Source organism: Triturus cristatus, chromosome 4_2 (assembly GCF_964204655.1).
Source record: "Triturus cristatus chromosome 4_2, aTriCri1.1, whole genome shotgun sequence".
Taxonomy (NCBI): domain Eukaryota; kingdom Metazoa; phylum Chordata; class Amphibia; order Caudata; family Salamandridae; genus Triturus; species Triturus cristatus.
In genome coordinates this window covers 373154337-373177385 of record NC_140586.1, presented here as the reverse complement: position 1 = coordinate 373177385, position 23049 = coordinate 373154337, and the positions used below count along the sequence as shown (strand labels likewise).

The 23049-nt window shown below is 40.6% G+C and overlaps 1 protein-coding gene across 1 annotated transcript in view; it reads right to left on the bottom strand.

The window, feature by feature from the left end:
- Positions 1 to 22772, bottom strand: part of LOC146833914 (potassium channel subfamily T member 2) — a 1568236-nt gene extending 1545464 nt beyond the window's left edge. The window contains exons 1-3 of the mRNA XM_085599924.1: positions 22729 to 22772; positions 12688 to 12767; positions 10386 to 10485 (exon numbers count right to left, since the gene is read on the bottom strand). Of these exons, the coding sequence (XP_085456050.1) occupies positions 10386 to 10485; positions 12688 to 12767; positions 22729 to 22772 (224 nt within the window). The remainder of the gene's footprint in view (positions 1 to 10385; positions 10486 to 12687; positions 12768 to 22728) is intronic.
- Positions 22773 to 23049: the final 277 nt, after the last annotated feature.

Below are 23049 nucleotides of genomic sequence, written 5' to 3'. Positions count from 1 at the left end.
ACAGTGCTCCTAGCACAAAAGTCGATTTTTGGAAGCACTGTACCACAATGAGTGAAGTGAAATGTGTAATTTCACTATCCCCAATGCACATAAAACCTCTTTTTATAAGGGTCCTCCTTATAAGTGCCTGACCCCTCACACCTATGGGAGACCCTAGTGGTACCTAAGATGCCAAAATAGTGTAGTTTAGCCATTTGGAAGTGCTCCAAACACCAAAGTCGAGCTTGGGCACAATTTACATGTTAAAAGCAGTCCTGCAACACAGGGCTGCTTTTAAACTGATCTCAGGCTCTAAACAGTACACACATGCAAGGGCATAAAGAGCTCTGGCTTCTAAACTGCCATGCCCTATTCTATACTAAGGACGTAAAGGTAGTTTTAATCCTCCTTCCCTATTATGTACTAGGGCCTTATATGGGAGGTCATGCCAAACGTAGGGGTGCCCTAACCCATAATGTACCCTAGTGTATGAAGGGGTTTTCACTGTATTCCCAGTGTGTCTTCAGCCTAGCACTGGCCCTGGTTAAGCAGATCCCAGGGCCAGTCAGAGTCAGTTACCCCCATTATCAGTCAGCAAAACAAATGGGGGTGCCCAGGGTACAGGATGACTTTGCAACAATTACACTTTAGTTCACCCTTCTCCACTCTAAATCACTCCATGACAGTCTATGATACCCTACTCTACTGTTTGACATGTCATTCCATTGTACAACTCGCTGCTCCAGTCTACGATACTTAACTCCTAAATGAGACACCATGCCACTAAACTATATAACAGTTACCATACTGTATGATATACTACTACACTGCACAACACTCGATTCTAATCTATAATACTCAACTCTAAGACAATAGACTTTACAACACTGTCCTACACTGTACTGTATGGCACTCCACATAAGTAATCTCCACTTGTGACACTGGACTCTACAATTTGAAACACATTTTTATTAGATATGTAAACAAAATTGGAATTTAATGGAAAAAAAATAAAGGTTAAATCCTAGTTATAGTTAGTAAACCGTATTGTCCCTATACGAACTAAGTTTAAACTACACAAACTTTAAAAATTCTATAGGTAAAACTTTATAGGTATAACTTTCATTTGCAATGTATCCGCTGCCTTCAGATTATTAAAAGTAGGGGACCTTGTTACACATTCTTTTCAGCTAGTGAACCAGACAACACGATCTATAACTCACCACTCTACCATGCACTGTGTTGTGACAAATGAGACATTTGCTGATAATATTGCTATTGGTGTGGCCAAATGGTAGCTCTGCTAGTTAGGCCCTTGCTATTGAGAGCTCTAGTTGATGTACAGCTCTCAGGTTTGAAGGTCAGCAAGAGTGATTCAGAATTTGTTCCTTCTGACCTTGGTAATACAAATGGCAATTTTGTTTGGGTAATAAACTTTATATTGTAAATGTTTAATATTGATGGTTTTAGTGTAAACAGGATATAAATGTTATATGCAGATGTGTGTACTGTCATAATCTATTCAGTATGGTAAAATAACATTGAAGAGCCCTTATGAGTACTGGGAGAAACCTTTCCCTGTGTAAAGTAATTGTTCCATGCAATCTATGAGGCAGTTAACAGTGTTTTCCTATTGTCAATGTTTCTGTACTAGGGTCATAAACTCCAACTTGATCTTTGCACTATAGTGATAATTGTGTGACTATGTGTTAATTAGTACAGTTGTTCTAAAAAACAGTGTTATTGAGCAAAATGTATTTCCCCTTCCATGGAGTAAAATAATTGATTGTTATTGCTATTTGGACTAGCCATGGCAGTGTGCTAAATTTGCAAACCTGTTTAAAGAGGTATTGAAGCTGGAACATGTGCATCCTTGTGACACTTGACAAGCAAGCTACATTATGTATGCTAACTGAATGTTGACACTATCTGTTTAACAACAAACTAGTGCAAAACTGTGTCAACGCACCGGGTACATGTACTACTATCAAATAATGGTGAACTCACATCATGTTACCGCATTAAACTAGTGTTAGGATATACTTCTTTCTGTTTTGAACTGTGCCGGAAAGCTTTACATGTCAATGTGTGGCTGCTTTAGAGAGTGATTCTGTCAAGGAGATGACCTAAATTCTGAAAAATGTATCTAAATCTGAGGAGAGATGAGCCTGCCCTCTGAGCATCTGCCTCCTGACTGACATTAGACCTCGGGGAATAGTATCAAAGACAGGGCTGATTTAGTTTAAGAACATGTGGGCTTAAATCATATGCAGGTCTGCTGAAACCCTGAGTTGATAGGTTGTCTTGTGAATGTTTGAACTTTGGGTATGTAAAATTTATGTAATATGCTTTCATTTAGTTATGTGAAGTTTCAGGAAAATGATGCAAAATGATGCGTACGTATGTAAAATGCAAATTAATCAAACAAAACAATACGATACACCAAGGTCAAGCACCTCAATTCAAAAATAGTTTTTTGCATATATCAGAGACAAGTGCAACAACTCCCCGCATCCACTGTTGAAAGATGCCAGTCAATAAGTCGATCCAAGAAAAAATGGAAGGTGCACTCTGAAGAGAGTCAAACTGGAAACGTGTTTAAAGTTCAGATCAATTCTTCTTTTATTCAAAAAAATGTTGTAAAAACAAGGCACACAGCCAACGCGTTTCGTTCCCTAGTACCACGTTCCTTGTTTTTACAACATTTTTTTGAATAAAAGAAGAATTGATCTGAACTTTAAACACGTTTCCAGTTTGACTCTCTTCAGAGTGCACCTTCCATTTTTTCTTGGATCGACTTATTGACTGGCATCTTTCAAAAGTGGATGCGGGGAGTTGTTGCACTTGTCGCTGATATATGCAAAAAACTATTTTTGAATTGAGGTGCTTGACCTTGGTCAACTGTTGTGTATCGTATTGTTTTGTTCCATTATAGACTGTCTTGCACTAATTTCTTGCATAAATATAATAAATTAATATGCCTAAATTTGATGATGGGAGAGAAGAGATGGCCCAGAACCTCTTTGGCACTAATGTGCTTTCAGAACCCTTACCCCAGGGCACCACGAGTAGAGCTAGTTTAAAAACATTATTTCTAAGACTTGAACGTATGAACAAACAAGAGTTATCCAGATGGTGGGACGGAATCACACTCCAGCAATATTTGGCTAATAAAAAGATTCCGAGGGGGTTAAGAATTTTAATTTTCCCCACTTTTGAAGATCTAAATGAGGACCACCTAAAAGAGTGGAAGGGTAACCGAAAATGCATCACAAATTATGATGCAAATTCTAATACGGCATGCGAGAGAAAAAGGAGAAAAGTTACAAGGAGAAATTGAAGCCTTAGAAAAGGAAATCAATGATATGGAAGAAAAAGATCTTATTGAAAAGAATTTTATAATCTTGAAAAGGGTAATGGATGAACATCAAATATATTTGAAAGAGAAAAAATTGAAAAAAATTAAGAGAGATGACAGAGATTACAATGACGGACGTGTCTATACGTTTGCAAAAAGATTTGACAATGTTCGAGGAGGGGAAGATAAAAAGAGAACCAGGGATGACCGGGAAGAAGCAGATGATACACACTCTGCCAGCAGCATCTCCTCTTCTTCTGTGAGCAGTGTAGCCTCCAATGCTCAACCAGAAGTCCCTTTAGAAGACGGTGCTTCTTCTTTTCAGAAGGAGCTCGCAAAACTTCGAATCAGCAACAGATACAACAAAAAAGGGAACAACCCAAACTAGGAGGGGAGGCAGGAGGTCAAAGGGCAGGTACAGGGCGAGGATTACCAAAGAAATTGAACATACCAACGAAGCGCTAAATGTAAATGGTAATGTTATGTGTGACCTTATGAGACCAGATGAAATTAATCACGATTTTGACCTAAAGATTGTAAACCTGTCTAATAAAATCCTTGACAAAGATGAAGTTGCTATCTTAAGTAAAGGTTTGAATTTCTGCACTACTCAAGGGGGGGATTTGACCGAAGTACATATTGATCTGTACAAGTTTGTAAGAGCTTTGAAATTAAGAGATTATTTCTCACAACAAATACCTAGGTTAACACCTCCAACTAGACAAGAGGATTCCACCCACACCATTGCAGATGTACGTAATGTACACCTCTTGCTCAGTTTGGATGATGAAAATCTAGATGTACATACATTACTAAACGATTTGGAAATCAACCAGGATTGTAATATTGATAGTGGACTCAAACCAAGATCCAAATTTGGACCCACTTTCAATTACCATCCCAACATCGACACGTTCTTTAACAAAGTGAGTGAGGACCTATATAAACTTGAAACATCAGGAAGACATGCACAGCGTGTTAGCCACAACATTACCGCTTCTGAACGAAAGGCACTTATTAGACTTCAATCAGATAAATCTATTGTCATAAAAGAAGCTGACAAGGGCGGTAATGTTGTGGTAATGAATCATGGTGACTACATGTCTGAAATTGACCGGCAATTAAGTAATACTGATTGCTACGAGCCAGTTGCTACTAATCCTATCAAGAAAATAACAACAATGATAAATATGAGACTTTGTGAATGGCGAGATATTGGTTTATTATCTGAGGATGAGTTTAGACACCTTAGAATTGACAATCCCAAATATCCATGCATTTACATTTTACCTAAAATCCATAAGGGCGGCCCTTTTCCACCTGGCCGCCCTATTATCTCAGGAATCAATTCTCCATCTGAAAAACTGTCAGAATTTGTTGATCGGAGACTTCAAAAATATGTCTTAGATCTCCCCTCATACATCAGGGATAGCAAAGACATCTTGATCAAATTCAATGACTTTCAATGGTCGGACGAACTTCTTTTCGTCACATTTGACGTAGAAAGTTTATAAACTTGTGTACTTAAGGAGTTCGGAATACTGGCTATCCGCTCCTTTCTTGACAGAGACGGTGCAGAACATTATGATTTCAACGAAATGATACTAGAAATGATTGATATCATTTTGAGTAATAATTACTTCCTACACGGCTCTGCCTGGTTCCATCAGATCCTTGGTACTGCCATGGGTTCAAAATTTGCTCCCTCTTACGCCTGCCTCTTTATGGGGTGGTTTGAGAGGGAGTATGCCTGGCATAGATGTGCCTCCCCCTGGACCGAACATATTGTTTTCTGGGGGAGGTACATCGACGACATCATTGTTTTATGGTCTGGATCCATGGAATCACTTAACAAATATCACACTTACCTCAATAACAATACTTTTAATGTAAAACTGACCATGGCATGTGATAAAACAAAGATCAATTTCCTTGATATTCAGTTTTATATAAAAGAAGGGATAATACAAAGTACATTATTTAGGAAGGAAACTGGTTGTAATGCAGTTCTGTACGCTAAAAGTGCACACTCACGGTCAGTCATCAATAATATCCCCTATGGGGAGATGATCCGTTTGAGAAGAAATTGTAGTGAAGAAAACACCTTTCACCAGAATATCCTTGATTCGAAAAAAAGATTCCTTAAAAGAGGTTACAACCCAGATATACTGGACAGTGCAATCAACAAGGCAAAACAACTTAAAAGGGAAGACACCTTACGTGACAAACCTTTTACTGATATTAGTACCAACAAAGATAATACAGTTAGATTTATCACCCAATATAACACTAATAGCAACAATATCTATAGGGTACTAAAAAAGAATTGGAATCTTTTGAAAGATATTCCTAGTTGTAATAATTGCCTTCCTAACAAACCATCCATTACCTACCGTAAGGGTGGGTCCTTACGTGACGTGTTGTGCTCAAGTCACGTGACTACTCAGAAAGGGACTTGGTTGCCTCAAAAACCAATGGGCTTTTTCACCTGTGGGTCCTGTGTTGTATGCCCATTTGGTAAAAATACAATTTCTAACTTTATGTACAATACCCCTAAAACATATGATATTGCACATGTTATGTATGTTTTGGGTTGCAAGTGCAATATCATATATGTGGGTAGCACAGTACGCCCACTTAAGATTAGAATTCAAGAACATCGTAGGGCAATACTGAATGGAGACAGTCGCTATCCTGAAAGTGAACATTACATGGAAACCCATCCTAATGACGAATCTTTCTGGTTCCATGGAATTGATCACGTACCACTTGGGGCAAGGGGTGGCAACCGTGAATTGCAAGTCAGACAGAGGGAAGCCAAATGGATTTGTCGCTTGAAAGCGACCAAAATGGGGCACAATACTGACACGGAACTGCATTATTTTCTTGGCTAAAGATATGGAATGGAACATATTGAATTGAATATTCTGAACAAAATACCATTTTATTATTATTTATATTCAATGATCGTTATATTCATCTTTGTTTTTCTCATTCTGTCTATTTTTTCTCTCTTTCCTGTATACATTTAATCTGTTTCTCTATTTACAAGACAACATTATCTGTTGGTACATTACTCTGTCAATACACTTATCCCATTACATCATTTCCAACAACCTGCTATTTATCGTTATGATTGGCTGAATGGATATGCTCATCGCAACTTGTTATTACATTTTTTTCGAATATGGATGACCTTTTTGAAATATCTAAAATGTATATCGATAAATAATTTTCCCAACTATTTAAAAATTAGATACATGTTCACTGAACGAGTTATTGTCATCTATACCTTTAGCCTTCTCATTGGTCCGAAGGTGCCACCATAATGGTTTGAAATAGCATACATGTCCATTACTTAATGATACGTATTCTGTGAGTGATTACAATATTTACTTATTTCGGCATTAGCTTTTTATGATTTTTGAAACTTTATTATTTAGAGTATCTCTTTTCGCCTTGGTGCTAGCATTTGCTATTATGATTGTTACTTTGCAAAATGGCCGATATATAACGGGTTACTTGGCCTTTACACTTTCGTGTCCTTTGTTTATGTTGATTGTATTCACGTGATGCTTATGTCATTACGCGAGATTACGCTTCCCTTCCTTTAAACAGGAAGGAGAAGCCGCAGCGACTTTACACTATTTCGCGCCATTACCAACAGTTACCATGCTGTTTTTCTTCGTCCTGCACGTAATTGGTAAGCTGTATACCAGTGATTTGTTTCCTGTTTAATATATGTACAGCTATAATAATTGAAATCGCGAGGTATTACCCCTCTTTCTTTCATTACTATAGTCTGAGGCAGGTTGTAATTTGTTGCCTTATGACTGTGTGATCCATGACGAGATTATACGGCATATGTTTTAACACCTGAATGTATGTGGGAATACGCTTGCATAGCGATGGGGATTGTTGCTGGCGGGCTGCGCCCGTCGTCGTCCATTGGGATGCGCGGGTTTCGATTGTGGACGTGGTTGCTCACGGGATACCGTGGGTGATTACGTCTGTGGTTGGGGTTTGCGTGGTCCGGTGGATGGTGGCGGGCGCGGCCTGTCGGTGGCAACCTTTATCGTTTTGAATATTGGTTATGTTTTGATTCCATTTCGTATGGCCCCAGTACTATATCACTTTGTCTTGTCACTTATCTATATCTGGTTATAATTATGACCACCTCTATAATTTATTGCGGGATTATACTGGTTATGATTTTTGATTTTCCTTATGTTATACATCTTTCCGCTATACATGGTTTTAGACACAATAATCGTAATAGGCGTGTTCCTTTGGTTAAACATTTCCCTATCCGTATTTGATGTACTTATTATGTATAGACATATATACTACATGATGAGTGTTTCTGTTCAACTACCGCGCGCAAGTTGTGTTATATGATATACATCCTTAATATACAAATCAAATATACATAATAGATAAGCCATAAAGTAGTGTCACTAGGCGGACTTTCTATCACCACTGATAGCATTCATAATTAGAGAAGTACGAAATTATGTTTGACCTTACATCTTTGTTTTTTACGATTTGCCCAATTAGGACTTGGTAGAACCATTATGTTTTCTCATTGCACTTTCAGAAACTCGATAACGGAATCTATTGACTTTCGTTTCTGACTACCTGCAGGTTATTTCTATTACTACCACTACTCAACATATTGTGCTGGTATTCAATTCTCTTTTTATTGAGGTGAGGGATGTGCTTTTGTCCGTTTGGACTCTATCTTTTTCCTTGCTCTTTAACCAGTGTTTGGTGTACATTACATATACAATGAAATTTTCATTAAAACATGCAAGCTTAGAGAGTTTCATTTAACTTCTTTAGGGTTGTTAAACTTTTGCTTTGTTGCCTATGAGTTACTATCTCTGACTAGATGTTATAATTGCTCCGTGCTATACAAGAATACTCATTTTTGGGGATCTTCTTTCTCATATTTTGGGATCTTGTTTTTAATTCGAGAAACATATATGTTCTCCATGCTGTGCTCCTTTTTATTGTGAAATATTTTTCCTTTCGTGATACGACCTCCTGTTATGCATTCTTGTAGTGAAACACGGACTGACCGAATTATATTATCCGTAGCTGTGGTTGAAAATATCACAGACACTGAAATTAACCTCTGAAGTCCACTTAAGACTTGTTTCAATATCCTTAGCAAGGTGAGATATTCTTGCTTATTTATTGGTCTTTGGCGGTTTCTTTTCTTGTTTAGTCTTAAACTTTCTTTTTATTCTTATTTTTCTTAAACTTCACTACACTTGCACAGATCTGGATGGTTATATATTATTCCTTGGTGGCGTATTTACTATTTGTCACTTGTATCTGTTTACAATTGAATTTCACTGTTATGCATATAGTTTGATATTTCCCAAAGGAACTACTGTCCTCCCCCTTTTTATTCCTTTTGTATCTTTTCTCCTCTTTCGATAACATCTTATGTATACTAGCATTTGATCAATAAAAATGTTATTAAAAGTCCTTTATATTTGTATCATTTTTGACTGGTATATACTATATTGTGTTATTTTGTTATCTTTAATATTAGTCTTGTGTTGTTTTTGGGCTTTCTTCTTTTTCTGCATCTTTTGTATATGGTTATTATTAATGTGTTTATGATTTTTGTATTATCATTTGTTTAGTATATTGATTTATGGATTGATCCTTTGTCTTTTGTATTTTTCAATGTATATATATGTATATTTATGTGAAAAATGTTTTTATAATTGTTGCAGCCCTGATGAAGTTCCCGTGGCACTAGGGAACGAAACGCGTTGGCTGTGTGCCTTGTTTTTACAACATTTTTTTGAATAAAAGAAGAATTGATCTGAACTTTAAACACGTTTCCAGTTTGACTCTCTTCAGAGTGCACCTTCCATTTTTTCTTGAATGCAAATTAATCATTTAGAGCTAAATTTTAGCACAGAGTGCATCCTCATGACCATTTTTGACACAGGGACAAATTTCATTACAAAATAGTGTGAAAAACACAATTGTCGTGAACAAGAGCTGCTCACATTTTGTTGTTCATGTTGCTCTAATACTCCAGCAGTATAATTTTATCAGGCATGGCAGCAGCAAAAAGGAAGCTATTTTATGACTTTCAGTTAAAAGTGCAATTTGAAATCCTTGAAATTATACAAACTATGCTGGTGTAAATTTAAATTTCACCAGGGCCTAGTTTGAATGTGAGTGTGTTTAAAGACTCCCTTTCATCCTTCTGCTGCCACCTTGTCTATTATTGTTGTACAGCAGGGCGGTAGCGGGCACTGGGCATTTCCCCAGTGGGCCGGAGGTGTGGGGGCCGGTTTTGTGCCCGTGGGGGCCGGTTTTGTCACGTGGAGACAGTTTTGCTGCAATCTCGGCCCCCTGTAATAAAAGCAGGAGTGTGGCTTCTTGCTAGCACCCCCTCCCAATCCACCCCCTGCTCCCAGGCCAGTCGAGCAGCAATCTTCCATGGCTGTTCCCAGTCCGGCCCTGGTGTACAGTCACTACATAAAGATCACATAACCACTAATAATTATATATTTCTCCTGGTTTACAGTGACAAGTAAGGGTAAGTCATAAATAATCAATATTTATATATTTTAAACCACTTATTAAACTCTCTCCTACTGCTTAATAATAAAAGTTTTCTTCATCAATTTAATGGCACCCATTTTATTTGTGACTAAGATTGAAACACTAAATAATTATGTAGGTATTAAACCTACAATCAGATTCTACGATGAAGATTTCAGTCTGTTTTTAGCCCATTGAGACATTTTGGTTTAACTAGTAGTGTTCTGGAAATAAGCAGCAAGAGGAGCCTGACATGAGTAACAATAAAAGAGCATGGGGGCAGATTTATGAGCCCCTTGCGCCACTTTTGCGTCACTTTTAACATGGGAAAAGTGACGCAAAAGTGGCGCAAGGGGCTCATAAATCTGCCCCATGGTACTTTGAACTGATCAGACGCAGGTATGAAATGGCTTCGGCATCATACATTTTCAACTTTACAGAAATAAAACTTATGTAGTAGATTTAGCAGTACCAGCCGTTTCCTCGCTTTGGATCATCCAGTAAAACCCGAATAATATACAATAAGCAGCTTAACAGCTTGAGGGAAAAATTGAACAGTCGGATTCTGAGACCTGCAAAAAAGAAAAGAAATTGCAATACAGTTTATTACATTGAAAACATTAAATGAATATATAAAAAAAACTCGAAACAAGCCTTTTATTCATTTTCATCATATATTTATTTTATATATTTTAAATACGAGAAATGTCTTATTTCTTTTCTTAACACGACTCTTAACATCCAGAAGAGAAACAATTTAATATTAATAATTTATGTTCAGACCTAAGGTCGCAAGAATTGCAAGAATAAAATAACAGCTATATAGCTGATCTGAACTAGAGTTAGACTTTTGCTAATATATGGAACCATGTTCCCTACTCATATAAGTGTTTTAAGGCCCAGGGGTACGATCCTTACAATTTGCATGCCGCAAATTGCGTCGTCTTGCGACTCGCAAAATGTAATTTACAACAGTGTCTCAGACACTGTTTGCGATTCCTAATGGGGTCGCGAATTGCATGCCTCATTAATATTCATGGGCTCACTGTGCCACTGGAATCAAGCTATCCTGGCTGAAGAGGGGTGAAACCCGGAACCGGTCCTAGGTTGCTTGTTTCCGGTCCAGGTTGGACCTGGCTTGGCAGTTCGGGCTGGACTGTTCTCATGAGGCACAGGGTCAAGACTGATATGCATATGGCCAGGTCTAAACTGGGGTGGCATGGTGAGCAAAAGAATGATGGATTTAACCCAGATCTCTTGACTGGGGGTGAATGTTTTGATTTGTTCTGCATTCCGTCCATCAATTGTGTGTCTTTTGCTCATTAATATTCATGAGGCAGGTGCAATTTGCGACCCCATTGCGAATGGCTAGCACTCCCAGGGATGGCAGCCTGCTGGGGTCAGCATACTACCATGTCTGTGACTGCTTTTTAAATAAAGCAGGATTTTTTTGAAAAATGCAGCCCGTTTTCCTTAAAGGAACACGGGATGCATTTAAAATTTTTAAAAATAAAACGTTTCTGTTTAATTTTTTATTAGCAGGCAGTGGTCCATAAGACCACTGTCTGCTCTTAAAAAATATTTTTGCATGAATTCACAAAGGGGAAGGGGTCCCATACAGACCCCTTCCATTTGTGAGTGGCTTACCACCTACTTGAATTAGGTGGTAAAGTGCAAATGTTTTGAGACCGCAATTGCGGTTGCAAAACAATCGTACATTGAAGTGCAAGTCGCTATTAGGAAGGGGTGCACTTGGCACGCCCCTTCCTAATAGTGAGCCGCATACCCTATTTTGGAAGTCGGTAATAGGTTACCGACTAGCAAAATAGGGTTTGTACATGGGGCAGACCTATTTTGCAGGGGTAACGGGCCGATTTCTCGTTTGCGACTGCAAAAAAAGGTTGTACATCTGGCCCTTAGATTCACACTATAACACAATTTAGTCTCCTTTTTATGTGGTATTGTCCGATTGTGGGTACATCAACAGACAAAACTATGTATTCAATCTGACTACACTTAGGAATAGAATGTATTATTATTTTTTTTTTAAATCAACAAATTACTTAATAAAATAATGAGCAAGACATATCAAAATATTTGTGATTTCATCAACTGAATTAAAAAAAAAACTGCCACACACATCAGACTAATTATTGCTTGCTTTTCACACACCTTCGGTTCTCAGCTTCACACACCTGGAGGCTACCTGTGAGCACTTTGCAGTATTTACAGCTAAGGCTTATTAGCAGGAAATGGGGCTCTGTAAAACTTAGGAATACCCCAAAACTCATAATTTTCCATGCATGCACAAATATTTTGCTTCTTCTCTTCAACCCACGAAGATCCCATAAATTTACTCCTGCAAAGGTTTGAAGAGATCTCTGTTTCAAGAGTGGACATGGTAATGGGGACATTTTAAGTCTCGTGAGATTTAGAAAAAGGGGTTTCTTCACAAGGAAAATGTTGTGGGTAAAAGAAGAAAACCTTCTAAACGTGGGAAAGCACATTTCTTCAGGATTTAGGCATGCTTATATTTTACCATGTGAAAAATCTAGAGAGGAAAACTTGAAGTACTCCTTCAAATCCATCGTATTTAGACAGTTTCATGTGCACAGCTGCAATGTTTGCGGATACCTAAAAAGTCAGAAATCAACTTCAAATGCAGGAAGAAATGAAGATATCCAATTGTTGATGCGACGATTTTGCTCATTCAGCCCTTACTCTGAAAAAGTACACTTTACATTTACATAGAGCTAAAAAACGCATAAACTTACTTGATCTTTGGTTTTTGATAAAAAATAGCTTCAGCCTTTCTTTGAAAGTGTTTTCGTTAACATAAAATTCCACTTGCACCCTATAAAGAAAGAGAAAAATGCTAGTGCAGAAAGAAAAGGCATAAAAAGTCTTATCACCGCTGAAAGGCACATAAAATGAAAGCTTTTGCACCGAAAACTTAAAATACATTGTTTACCCTGGAAATAGGGGATTGGTTATGAATTGATATTCATAGTATGCAGACTGTTTAATCAAATGAATAATTGGTTATTTGGAAATATTTGAAACCTTGCATGGTTACATTAGACATTTTGAAGATGAAGGGGATCAGCTGACTTCTAATGGTTAAATAGGTTTATTTCATAACAATAAAGGAAAGGAAAAGTGACCACTACCATGCAACCATTAGCGAACATATTAGCAAGACCGGCGATAAAATGATCGCAATTTTGGTGGCAGGAAACTGCCACTAAAACGGCCATTATAGGCTTGCTAATATGCATTATATAATTCCAATAGAAGCCCAGGTTAGATGTCCTGCATATCTAACCTGGGCTTCTATTGGAATTCTACAACGTATATTAGCAAGCCCATTATCTCCGTTTTAGAGGCAGTTTCCTGCCTCTAAAACAGCAATAATTTTATCGCCGGTCTTGTTAATATGCCCCAAAGTTTTTAAAGGGAGGAGTTTTTAATTTACGACCTTAGGGGCATATTTACTAGGACGGCGATAAATAAACGCAAAGCGTGCTTAGCGCTTGTTTATTTATCGCCGTCTATCGTAGGAATTTATCGCCCTGGTAACGCGTTATTAACAACGCATTACTCCAGGGCGATAATATTCCAGGAAAATGGGCCAACATCGCTGGAAAACCAGCGATGTTGCACCCAAAACGGAGATAGCCTTGGTGATGCGACCCTGTGGTCGCATCACCATAATCCACCTCCCATGTTAGCTATGCCTTAGTCAGAAATTTAACAGACGTTAAATTCCTGCGTTAAGGCATAGTTAACGGGAATTTAAAAAAACGCTACCCCTCGTTGATGATATCACGAAGCTGGGGTAGTGAAATTTTCCCATGGTGTTTTGTCAGGCACGCCTCTTTTGCATCTCATTAGAGATGTAAAGCAAGGCGTGAACAAAACGGGAGTTGAAACAAGGAAACACGCGCTAGTGTGTCCTTGCAAATAATGCGATAGAATTATATATATATTAAAGCGGCGATAATTATGTCACCAGCCCTTGATGTCATGCCCCCAAGATTTTGTAAGATGAACAACCTTTATTACATTTTCATTTAAATGTAGTAGTGACCACCACTTTGGGGTCTTTGCTCTGCACATCCAGCTAGCCATTACTAAGCTAAACTATGCGTGCAAGAACCATATTTGTGAGTGTTTGGTTTAGACATTTATTCAGAGAACCTAAATTCAATACGTTCTTAAAATACATAATTACATGGGAGACATTTGACTTCTTACATGACAATGCCTGCTGCCAGGGACAGGAGCACATGTAAAAGACAGTTCATAGAGCACGATTACAGCTGGTGTTTTAACATCGAAAACAGGGAGTGACTTTTCCATTTTCTTCTATTTTTAAAAAAAAGATAAAGTTATCCACAGGAAGGAGATATTTTTTTGCTATAGGTCATTATTTTGAAAGAATCTCGACGTATTAACGCACATTCTGAGGCACACCATTTTTTCAATTGGTCATTTAAACTGATGCTGATATCTCTTTTCAGGAATTGCTAACTGCTTTTAGTGTGTTTAATTTTGCACTCTGAATTCTGTTTTTCTTCTTCTTTTTTGCATTGAATAGCACAAAGAGAAAGTTACCAAGGATTTAAGCAGTTTTAGTGAAGTGAGATGGTGTCCGTTAGAAATAGGGTTTCTGGTTGGCTAGGGTATGCCCTAAGCCAAGCAGAATCCACCACTCCAGTCAAGGAAGTACGTTAAGCACTAAAGATAACCTGTGCTCACCCTCTGGTAGCTTGGTGCAGAGAAGGCAGGCTTATCATCAGATTAAACGAGTAAAGTGTTTGCACAACACACATACAGGATCACAATGAACACACCACAAAAGAGACTCCACACAGGATTATGTAGAAATATAATTTGCATATTGTACATAAATGGAGTCCAAAATGACATGAATCATAAGTACTGTGCATTTGAAGCAATTACTGCAAAAGGACTCAGTAACCTGATAAGGCAAGAATCAGCACAATATGCACCTTAACCTCAGGGAATATTTAGGCCATGAAATGCATTAGGTTATGAGGAAAAAAATGTACATGAAACCCCCCATTAGTGTACGCAATGCACCTTGGTTTGAAAGCATACAAATCACCATATACAATTAGAGGGTGCCAGGACACATGTGCTCCTACTAAGTCAAATATGGTAACCACTTTACACTGTCAAAAACATTTGCATTTGCAGAGGGCGCAGAAACTTCTGCACTTATATTAGGTTTATTTGGTCACCCCACCCATAGGGAGGAGCAGCCAGTGCACTTCTGCAATCAGGAATATAATACTCTTGTGAATGGAACATGGTTGCGATCCCCATTGTGATCGGCCCCTGGTCACGTGAGGCACGGGAGCAAGGAGACTCGGGAGCCAAAAAATCCAAGTGTAAGCCAAAAACAAAATGCTCAGTGTGAGCTCCAACAAGTCCTCAGCACACCGTGGCCTCTTGGGCTTGCCACATATCGAAGTTGATTTGGCGATCACCCCCAAGCCATGCATGGGCGAGCGTGGGACAGTTGCACTGACACCATGCATGTCTCCAGCCCTGCAGTACTTTCTGTCGGGTGAGGTGAGGGCATGGGGAGCTGGGATGACGTCTGTACTGGCCTGTCCTTAAGGATGGGGGCTGGGCAACACCTCAAAATGGCGGCCTCTTCCTGCTGTTCTGAATGCACTCTCAGGGGAAGGGTCTCGCTCCAAGGTGCGAATCAAAGGGAGAAGCATGGGGCTTCAGCAGCCCACTGAGAAATGCGCTGAGCCTCCCAGGTGAAACACTTCCTTCCTGTACAAGAAACGCTAAAGTAATTGACACCTTGACTGCTGGACTCAGAGTCCAAAGGCAGTATCGCAAATGTGGAGTGCTCGATGGCCCTAGGACTCAGAAACAGGAGGGCCCTGCAAACAGCCCTAGGAAAACACTTGGTGCAGGGCACAAACGAGGGAAGCATGCAGTAGGCCAGCACATAGGGTTACTTTCAGCAGAGTGGCAGTCCCTTCTGCGGCCCAACAATCAGTAGGCAGCAGACCAGTCCAACAAAGCAGGTAGTCCAAATGGTGGCTACTCCTGGCAGCACAGAGTCCTCCTGGTAATGTGCAGAATGTACAGTCTGCAGAGTATTGTTACAAGTCCCACGTCGTGTCTGGTAAGATCAGAGTCCTGGGCTTCTAGCAGCAGGGCAGCAAGCAGAAAAGCAATCCAGTGAGTCCTTTAGGCCACACAGCAATCAGCAGGCAGCAGGGCTAAGGCAGAAGAGCAGTCCATATGAGTCATTTAAACAACGCAGCAGTCCTTCTGACAGAGGTTTGGTTCCAGATCCCAAAGTGATCTGAAAACATCGGGTCAGAGCCCCTGTACTTATGCTCCAGAATGTCTTTGGTCTAGGGTTGACTTCAAAGGAACCCTTTCAAGTGTGCAATAAACCTCTTTCAACCCAGCCCTGCCTCCAGACATCAGTAGGAGGTAAATCAGACCTTTGTGTGAGGGTAGGACACAGCCTATACAATGGTAAAGTGTGAACGTCTTCTCCCTCTCACAGTCCAGGAAGACCATCAGTATGCAGATGAATGATGATGTAACCCTATCACATCCACTCCTTCCTGTGCGGTGGCTCTCTGGAAAGTTTGCACAAAGTGTAGCTGTTGCTCAGTCTCAGACATGGACTGGAATCAGGCTGCAAAGCACAAAGAGTCATAAGCACAGTTAAATGTCCACTTTCTAAAAGTAGCATTTCCAAAATAGTGAAGTAAATTCCTACTACACCAGTAACAATTATGCCAAACATACCAAACATGGCAATGCTACCACTTTCAGATCAGGCAGTACCGCTTAAAGCATATATGGGAGTTACCAATGCTACCCTATGAAAGGAGTAGGCCTCATAGCAGTGAGAATCAAAATAATCACTACCAGGACATGCCACACAATAAAGGCACATGTCCTACCTTTTACTTACCCTGCTCATAGGACTACCTTGGGCCTACCTTAGAGGTGACCTCTTAGTATAGTATTAAAAGGGGAATTTAAGTCTTGGCAAGTTGTTTTAAACGTCAAGTTCAAGTGGCAGTAAACTGTGCACATAGGCCCTGCTATGGCAGGCCTGAGACAGGTTTGAAAGGCTACTTCTATTGGTGGCACAAGCATTGCTGCAGGCTCACTAGTAGCATTTAATGTACAGGCCATGGGTATACAGGATACAACTTTACAAGAGACTTACAAGTAAATCAAATATACCAAACAGGTGTAAAAGAATCATACCATGTTTTAGGGGGAGTAGCAGTGGTAAAGTGCCCAGAGTCCTAAAGCCAACAAAAAGACGGTCAGAAAAATAGGCGGAGGAAGGCACAAAGTTTGGTGATAACCCTGCAAAAAGGGCCAGATCCAACGGTGTCTATGTATTATAAGGAATAAACTGTCCTCTGCAGTATGTTGTAAGGATATTGGAACTGGGCCTTCAGCCTCATTCATCTATATGGTTGTGAAACTCCTCAGTGACATGCAATATCCTTATTATTTATGGAAGAGGGAACTTTATCCCATATATTGTATGAGCTCATCTTCAGAGCTTTCTTAAAAAATATGTGATTCTTGGAGCTGAAATTCACCAGAAACCAAATTACACAGATTTTTGCTGTCTGCGCAGAATATGTTCTACTCTTGTAGGCAAACTCTGCAAAGGGAGGAACCCTTCAGTGTTCTCTGCAGTGGCCCAAAGTGAAAACACTTAAGACTTTGAACAAGAGCATATGGCTGCCCTCTCCATGAGAAATCATATGCACCACTCACATAGACAAAAAAAAAAAAAAATCTATTTTCAGGACTAGTGTAAAAGACAGCTCTGGCCATCTTACAAAAACGTGGATACTGAAGAGAAAAATACATGCAGATGGGTTTTGGGTCAGTCCACTTTGGTGACTGCTTATTGTTTTTTAATTCAAATTTTGGATCTGCCGACAGCATACATAGTCAATGGAACAGCTCTAGTCAAACATTGTTTTGTTGGATGTTAGCTATTATGAGCTATAGCATTTTGCATCTTTACGTCTGAATCTCCATCAGCAATGTGCAAGCACCACAAAGGAGTCTGCTCTATTGTTAGGGGCCTCCTTTTAGCAATGGCATGCATAAAGAGCAGCACTGTTGCCTCCTCCATTATGCATTGGCAAAATAAGAGGAAATGGCCATATCCACCAACCCAGGGCAATGCCAGACATAGATGTGACTACGCCAATTCTCATAAACTCCACAAGCCAGAGAGCACAATGACATGTGATCTTAGTATGCTTTACTTGCAAAGTAGCAGGAGCAATGGCAGCCATTGACTTCCAGGTGTGGGCATGGGGGCTAAGGGATCTCTGGCTGCTCTACTAAGCATGTCACTACAGAAAGGTCAACAGTTCTACAACAATGCAATCCTCACCTCTTTTTTTGCACCAAGTGTCACCCAGTCAGCACTCATTCAGTTTAGGTTGGGTGGTTGTGGTGCATGCCAATGAACCTCCTCCACTGACATAGCACGTGCAGCAGTGAGGATCACCCTGCAGTGCTGGCTGCCTCTGGTGATGCAGCGTTAGGTGTTTTTACAGCTTGGAATTTTAAGGTTTTCCTCCAGGCCTGGCAGTATCTCTAATGAGATGTAGCAGACCAGGTTAGTGGAAAGCACTAAACCTCAGCCATTTCTGCACTCAGAAGGGGGAATATGAACACATGGGTCTCACCAGCCCTTCTTTCTGACCTCTCCAGGGCCACGTTGACTCTAAGAAGCTGCTCCTCTGGTGGTATGGGCAGAAGCCTCACTAAATCACCACTTGCCTGGACTCATTTATTAATATTAATAATAATGTCACTACATCTTACCAAGCTAATTGTATGAGGATACTGCTAGCTGGATGTGTGTTCATACTCGGTACACATCCAGCAGGCTTGAGATTGCCCAAAAACCTGTACCCGTAACAACTTCAGAATCAACAATATTTTATTTATGTCACCACGAGGTGCTGAGATTTCGCATTCCACACAGGAATGACGGGAAAAACACATTCCCTCTTTCTATTAGGGAATTTGCTCTATTTACTCCTATGCTGTGGTTGCTGTCTGAGAAGTGGTCTAGCACCCTTTAAGCCGAGCAGCAGTGAACACCATCTGAAAGCTGGCAGTCTCCGGTCACATCCAGTCAGTTGGGCCATCTCTACTCGTTGACCAGCTACCCATTTCATCAGCTAACCAAATCCCAGTACACTGGAGGATATGAGCAGGACGATTGCTAACTCAGTTCAAGAGGTCCTTGAAAGTGATTCTCTTCACCAGAGCTAGATACCAATATGGCAGCCTTCTACTCATCCTGCAGGCATGTGGCTCAGTAAGATGGCAGCTGATGGCGTCTTTCACTGACTAAGTCCAGATGGAAACTCTGCATGTTCCTGTGGGAATGCTGTGAGTGTCCCTGTATTGCCTAAAAGTATTTCTAATGCAATGAAAACTAAGCAAAAGTTAACACATCCTGCCTAACATTAATTAAGTCAGCAGAAGTTGTTGACTACTACTGACTTCTATGTACATCACTTTGAGCCCTAAGGGTAGAAAGCAGTGAACCAAACTGATCCTGACAAGCAGAAATTGTCTATAATTGATAGCACAGATGTCGATAATCCTGTACTTTGCAGCACATTTAATCTTTCCCAGTAAAATAAAAGGGTGTAACGAGTCACTGAGGATGCCCACAACAGCTTTATATGTAAAATATTGAGATGTAAAGTGTTGCTTTACATTTATTCCATATTCTTACCGTATTAAAATGATACTTTTTGTGGTAAACTCTATCGCTGTTGAAAGAAATGAGACCTTGCATATGATGTTTTAGAACAGATGTACATTTATTTGAGATTTTTTATTAGAACAAACTTAAACAGGACTAAAAGGTTACAAACAGCCAGCTAATATTATATGTATATAGATATAAAATATTTATATTTAAAATGCGTTTTCCCCATTCATTTTTCCATAGCACTTTTAGACAGAGCTACATCCCACACCGCTAAATGAATTTACAGCAAATTTGTCAGAAAGCTAAATCTTGGGCCATAAAGAATAGTATAATGCTTTTTGTAATTTGGTACAAATAAATTCAGTATTTTATGAGCTCTTAATGCTCAAATACTTTGTATATTTCACACAGTGGAGGATTTGCGGATGCAACAAATCTCCTTCAGAAATCTGATTGGCTGCCACCACATCAACCAGAAAGTGGTAGCAGCAATCTTAGGACTTGAGACTCAGTCCTGAGTCCTAAACAAAATGCACACAAAAAAGATATGGGGGCAGAGTAGCGATACACTGACCCCTTAGGCCTGGTGGTGGGGTCCCACAGGGACCCTGCCTGGAGCCAAAAACATTTTTGTTTTTTTGATTTTGCTCTGAATTTATGCAGGCTCGACACATCTGTGGTGTTATTTATTTTTTGTTAAAAATAGAGTGGGATTTGTGCTTGCTTCAATAAAAAAAACTAATTCGTGGGCCGGGGCCCGAGTAGGAAATACATGCTTTCATTTTGGGAAGGGGGTGCATTGCCTCCCTCCCTTAGCTTCTGAGAGGCCCCGTGGACCCCATGCCCGAGTGCCAAGGTAAACAATAAGGGAGGTGGTGCACGTCTGCCTCCCAGAGCCTAATTAGGCCCCAGGGACCCCATGCCCCGTGGCCAAAATGCATCAAAAAGGCGAGGGTGGCCATGAGGCTCCCTCCACAAGGCTAAAATGGCCCTTGGGGCCCCATTGGCTGTAGTCAAGTAATTAAATGAAGGAAGGGGGCATGCAGCCCCCCTCCAGAGCCTGTTTAGACCCCAGGGACCCTGTGGTCAAATTGTAAACAAAAGAGGAGAGGGGCACATGGCCCCCCTCCAGAGCCATAAATAGGCCCCTGGGACCCCATCTCAGTGCTCAGTGACTGTGTCCCGGGGAGCTGCCTGCACCAAGATGGAAACACGTTTGCCTCCGTTTGCAAGGAGCATTTTTAAATCTCCCATCAAACGGGAGGAAACATGCAGATCTACTCCCAGCCGGCGGTAGATTTAAACATGCTCCTGCTGGTGGGAGTAGACTTTTGTTTTGTTTCCATGCCTGCGGAATGCAAGCAGGAAAACAGAACACATGCTGCTCCTGCCTAGAGAGAGCAAACACCGATAGCTGCTCCCTTTGGAGGGAGCAATGCCAGCTCCTGCACTATGCAGGGAGCAGCTGGGCCTGCAGGGGCCCTAGACTTGTCCCGCAGCTCTAGACATGTTGATTGTGGGTGGTCACAGAAGGAACCCACCTTTAATAAAGACAGGCCCCAGGTAATGGTGTCACTGGGGTCCAAGAAGGCTTTGGCAAGGGAGCCACATCCATTCTCCCCTTTTAAATATGGTTTGGCCCTGGGCGATGGGCTCCCCAGGGCCTATGAAGGCTCGGGACGGGTGCTGCATAACCCCCATTAATATGTCCCAGGGGAGTGGGTCAGTGAGGCCCGAGAAGCCTCAGGGATGAGACCAATGCAGCCCCCTCCCTTTTTTTTGTTGAATTTAGCCCTGAGAAATGGGGCCCCCACGGCTTAATGAGGCTCTGATAGGGGGGATACAAGGCCAGCTTCCCTTTTTAACTGAATTTGGCCTGCTGGATGTGGTCACCGGGGTCTAAGGCTCAGGGAGGGGGATGCACACCCATCATGTTAATCTAAGTGTTATTTGGTGGGTGCCCAAGGCCAACCCTAGACATTTCATGCCAAAGGCAGTGTTCAGCACATGGTTGGCTGACTCCGGGGGAGGGGTTGGCCAAATGGCCTGGGCACAGGCCAGGTCCTGCCACCGGCCTCTTGCTATGCACCAAGGTAATGTGTGGCATGGGGTTGGTTGCTTCTTGGGTGGGTTGGCAAAAGGGCCTGGCCAACCCTCCGCTGTTCACGGCCGAAAAGCATGCACAGCGAGGGGTTGACTGCCTGTGGGAGAGGCCACAGGGCGTGATTGCAGGCAGGGCCTGTGGCCAACCTCACAGCATGGGCTTGGCTTTCTGCGGGGGTTTGGAAGCTGGGCTTGGCCCTGCAGCCAACCCCTCACTGTACATAACCAAACACAGTGCGTGGCAGAGTTTGGCTTTACGTAGGGCAACAAAATATTAATTTACATTTAAATAAAACCTGAAAAAAACAAAGGCTAAAGTAATGTTGTAGTTAGGTGAAATGCTCACTAACAACGTAACATTTTAAACTAAAAAAAACTAAGAAATTCACCAATTATTGTTACCCCATGATGCACTGATAATTACCCCACATATTACATCTCTCATCACAACTTCTTTGACATCATTGATAATATCACTGAAACATTTGCAATTAAATTATTGATGAGAAAACTGGGCGTGGAGGGGGCGCAACTTATAGTTACCTTAGGGCATGAGTGCCACCAACAGTAGCTATTCTATGTAGCACTAGAATTGATATTTTGCATAGCACATTATTGAGCACATCCTAAGACACCATTATTTTTGGTCACACTTAATAGTTAATGTTCTGAAACTAATAATCATACAGATAATAATAATTAATACAGATTTATGAATCTGTGCATTCTCACGTGTCTCTTTCTTTAATCTATTCATCCGTCAATGAACTCACTCATCAATGCTTTCATTGACATGTTCATGGCCATTCATCCATTTTCCTAATAAACAACCAATTCATCTGGCAATGTACTCATACACTCGTCGATTTATTACTTTGTGCACTCAGTCACTCATCCATCCTTTCGTACATTCACTCACCTATCCCTTATTTCACCCTTTGATTCATTCTCCCGTCTACCCATTTTACTAATCCATCCAACCATACATTCAAAATTGCCAGACAATGAAGAAGTACTTTCATTTAAAAATGTCAACTTATTGGCTTTGTCAGTGCTCGTTATGTGGGCAATATGTGTGGCATGAGCATGGTGGACTGATATTGGCTTTTCATTCTAACCAGGTGTCTTCATACCATCTCATCTGGCACTGCGAGATACAACCTGACAGAGGTTGCGTTGCTGTTCACACGTGCTGTCTGTTATGGGGCAGTGACCTTCCAGGACGCAAAGCATTGCTTCA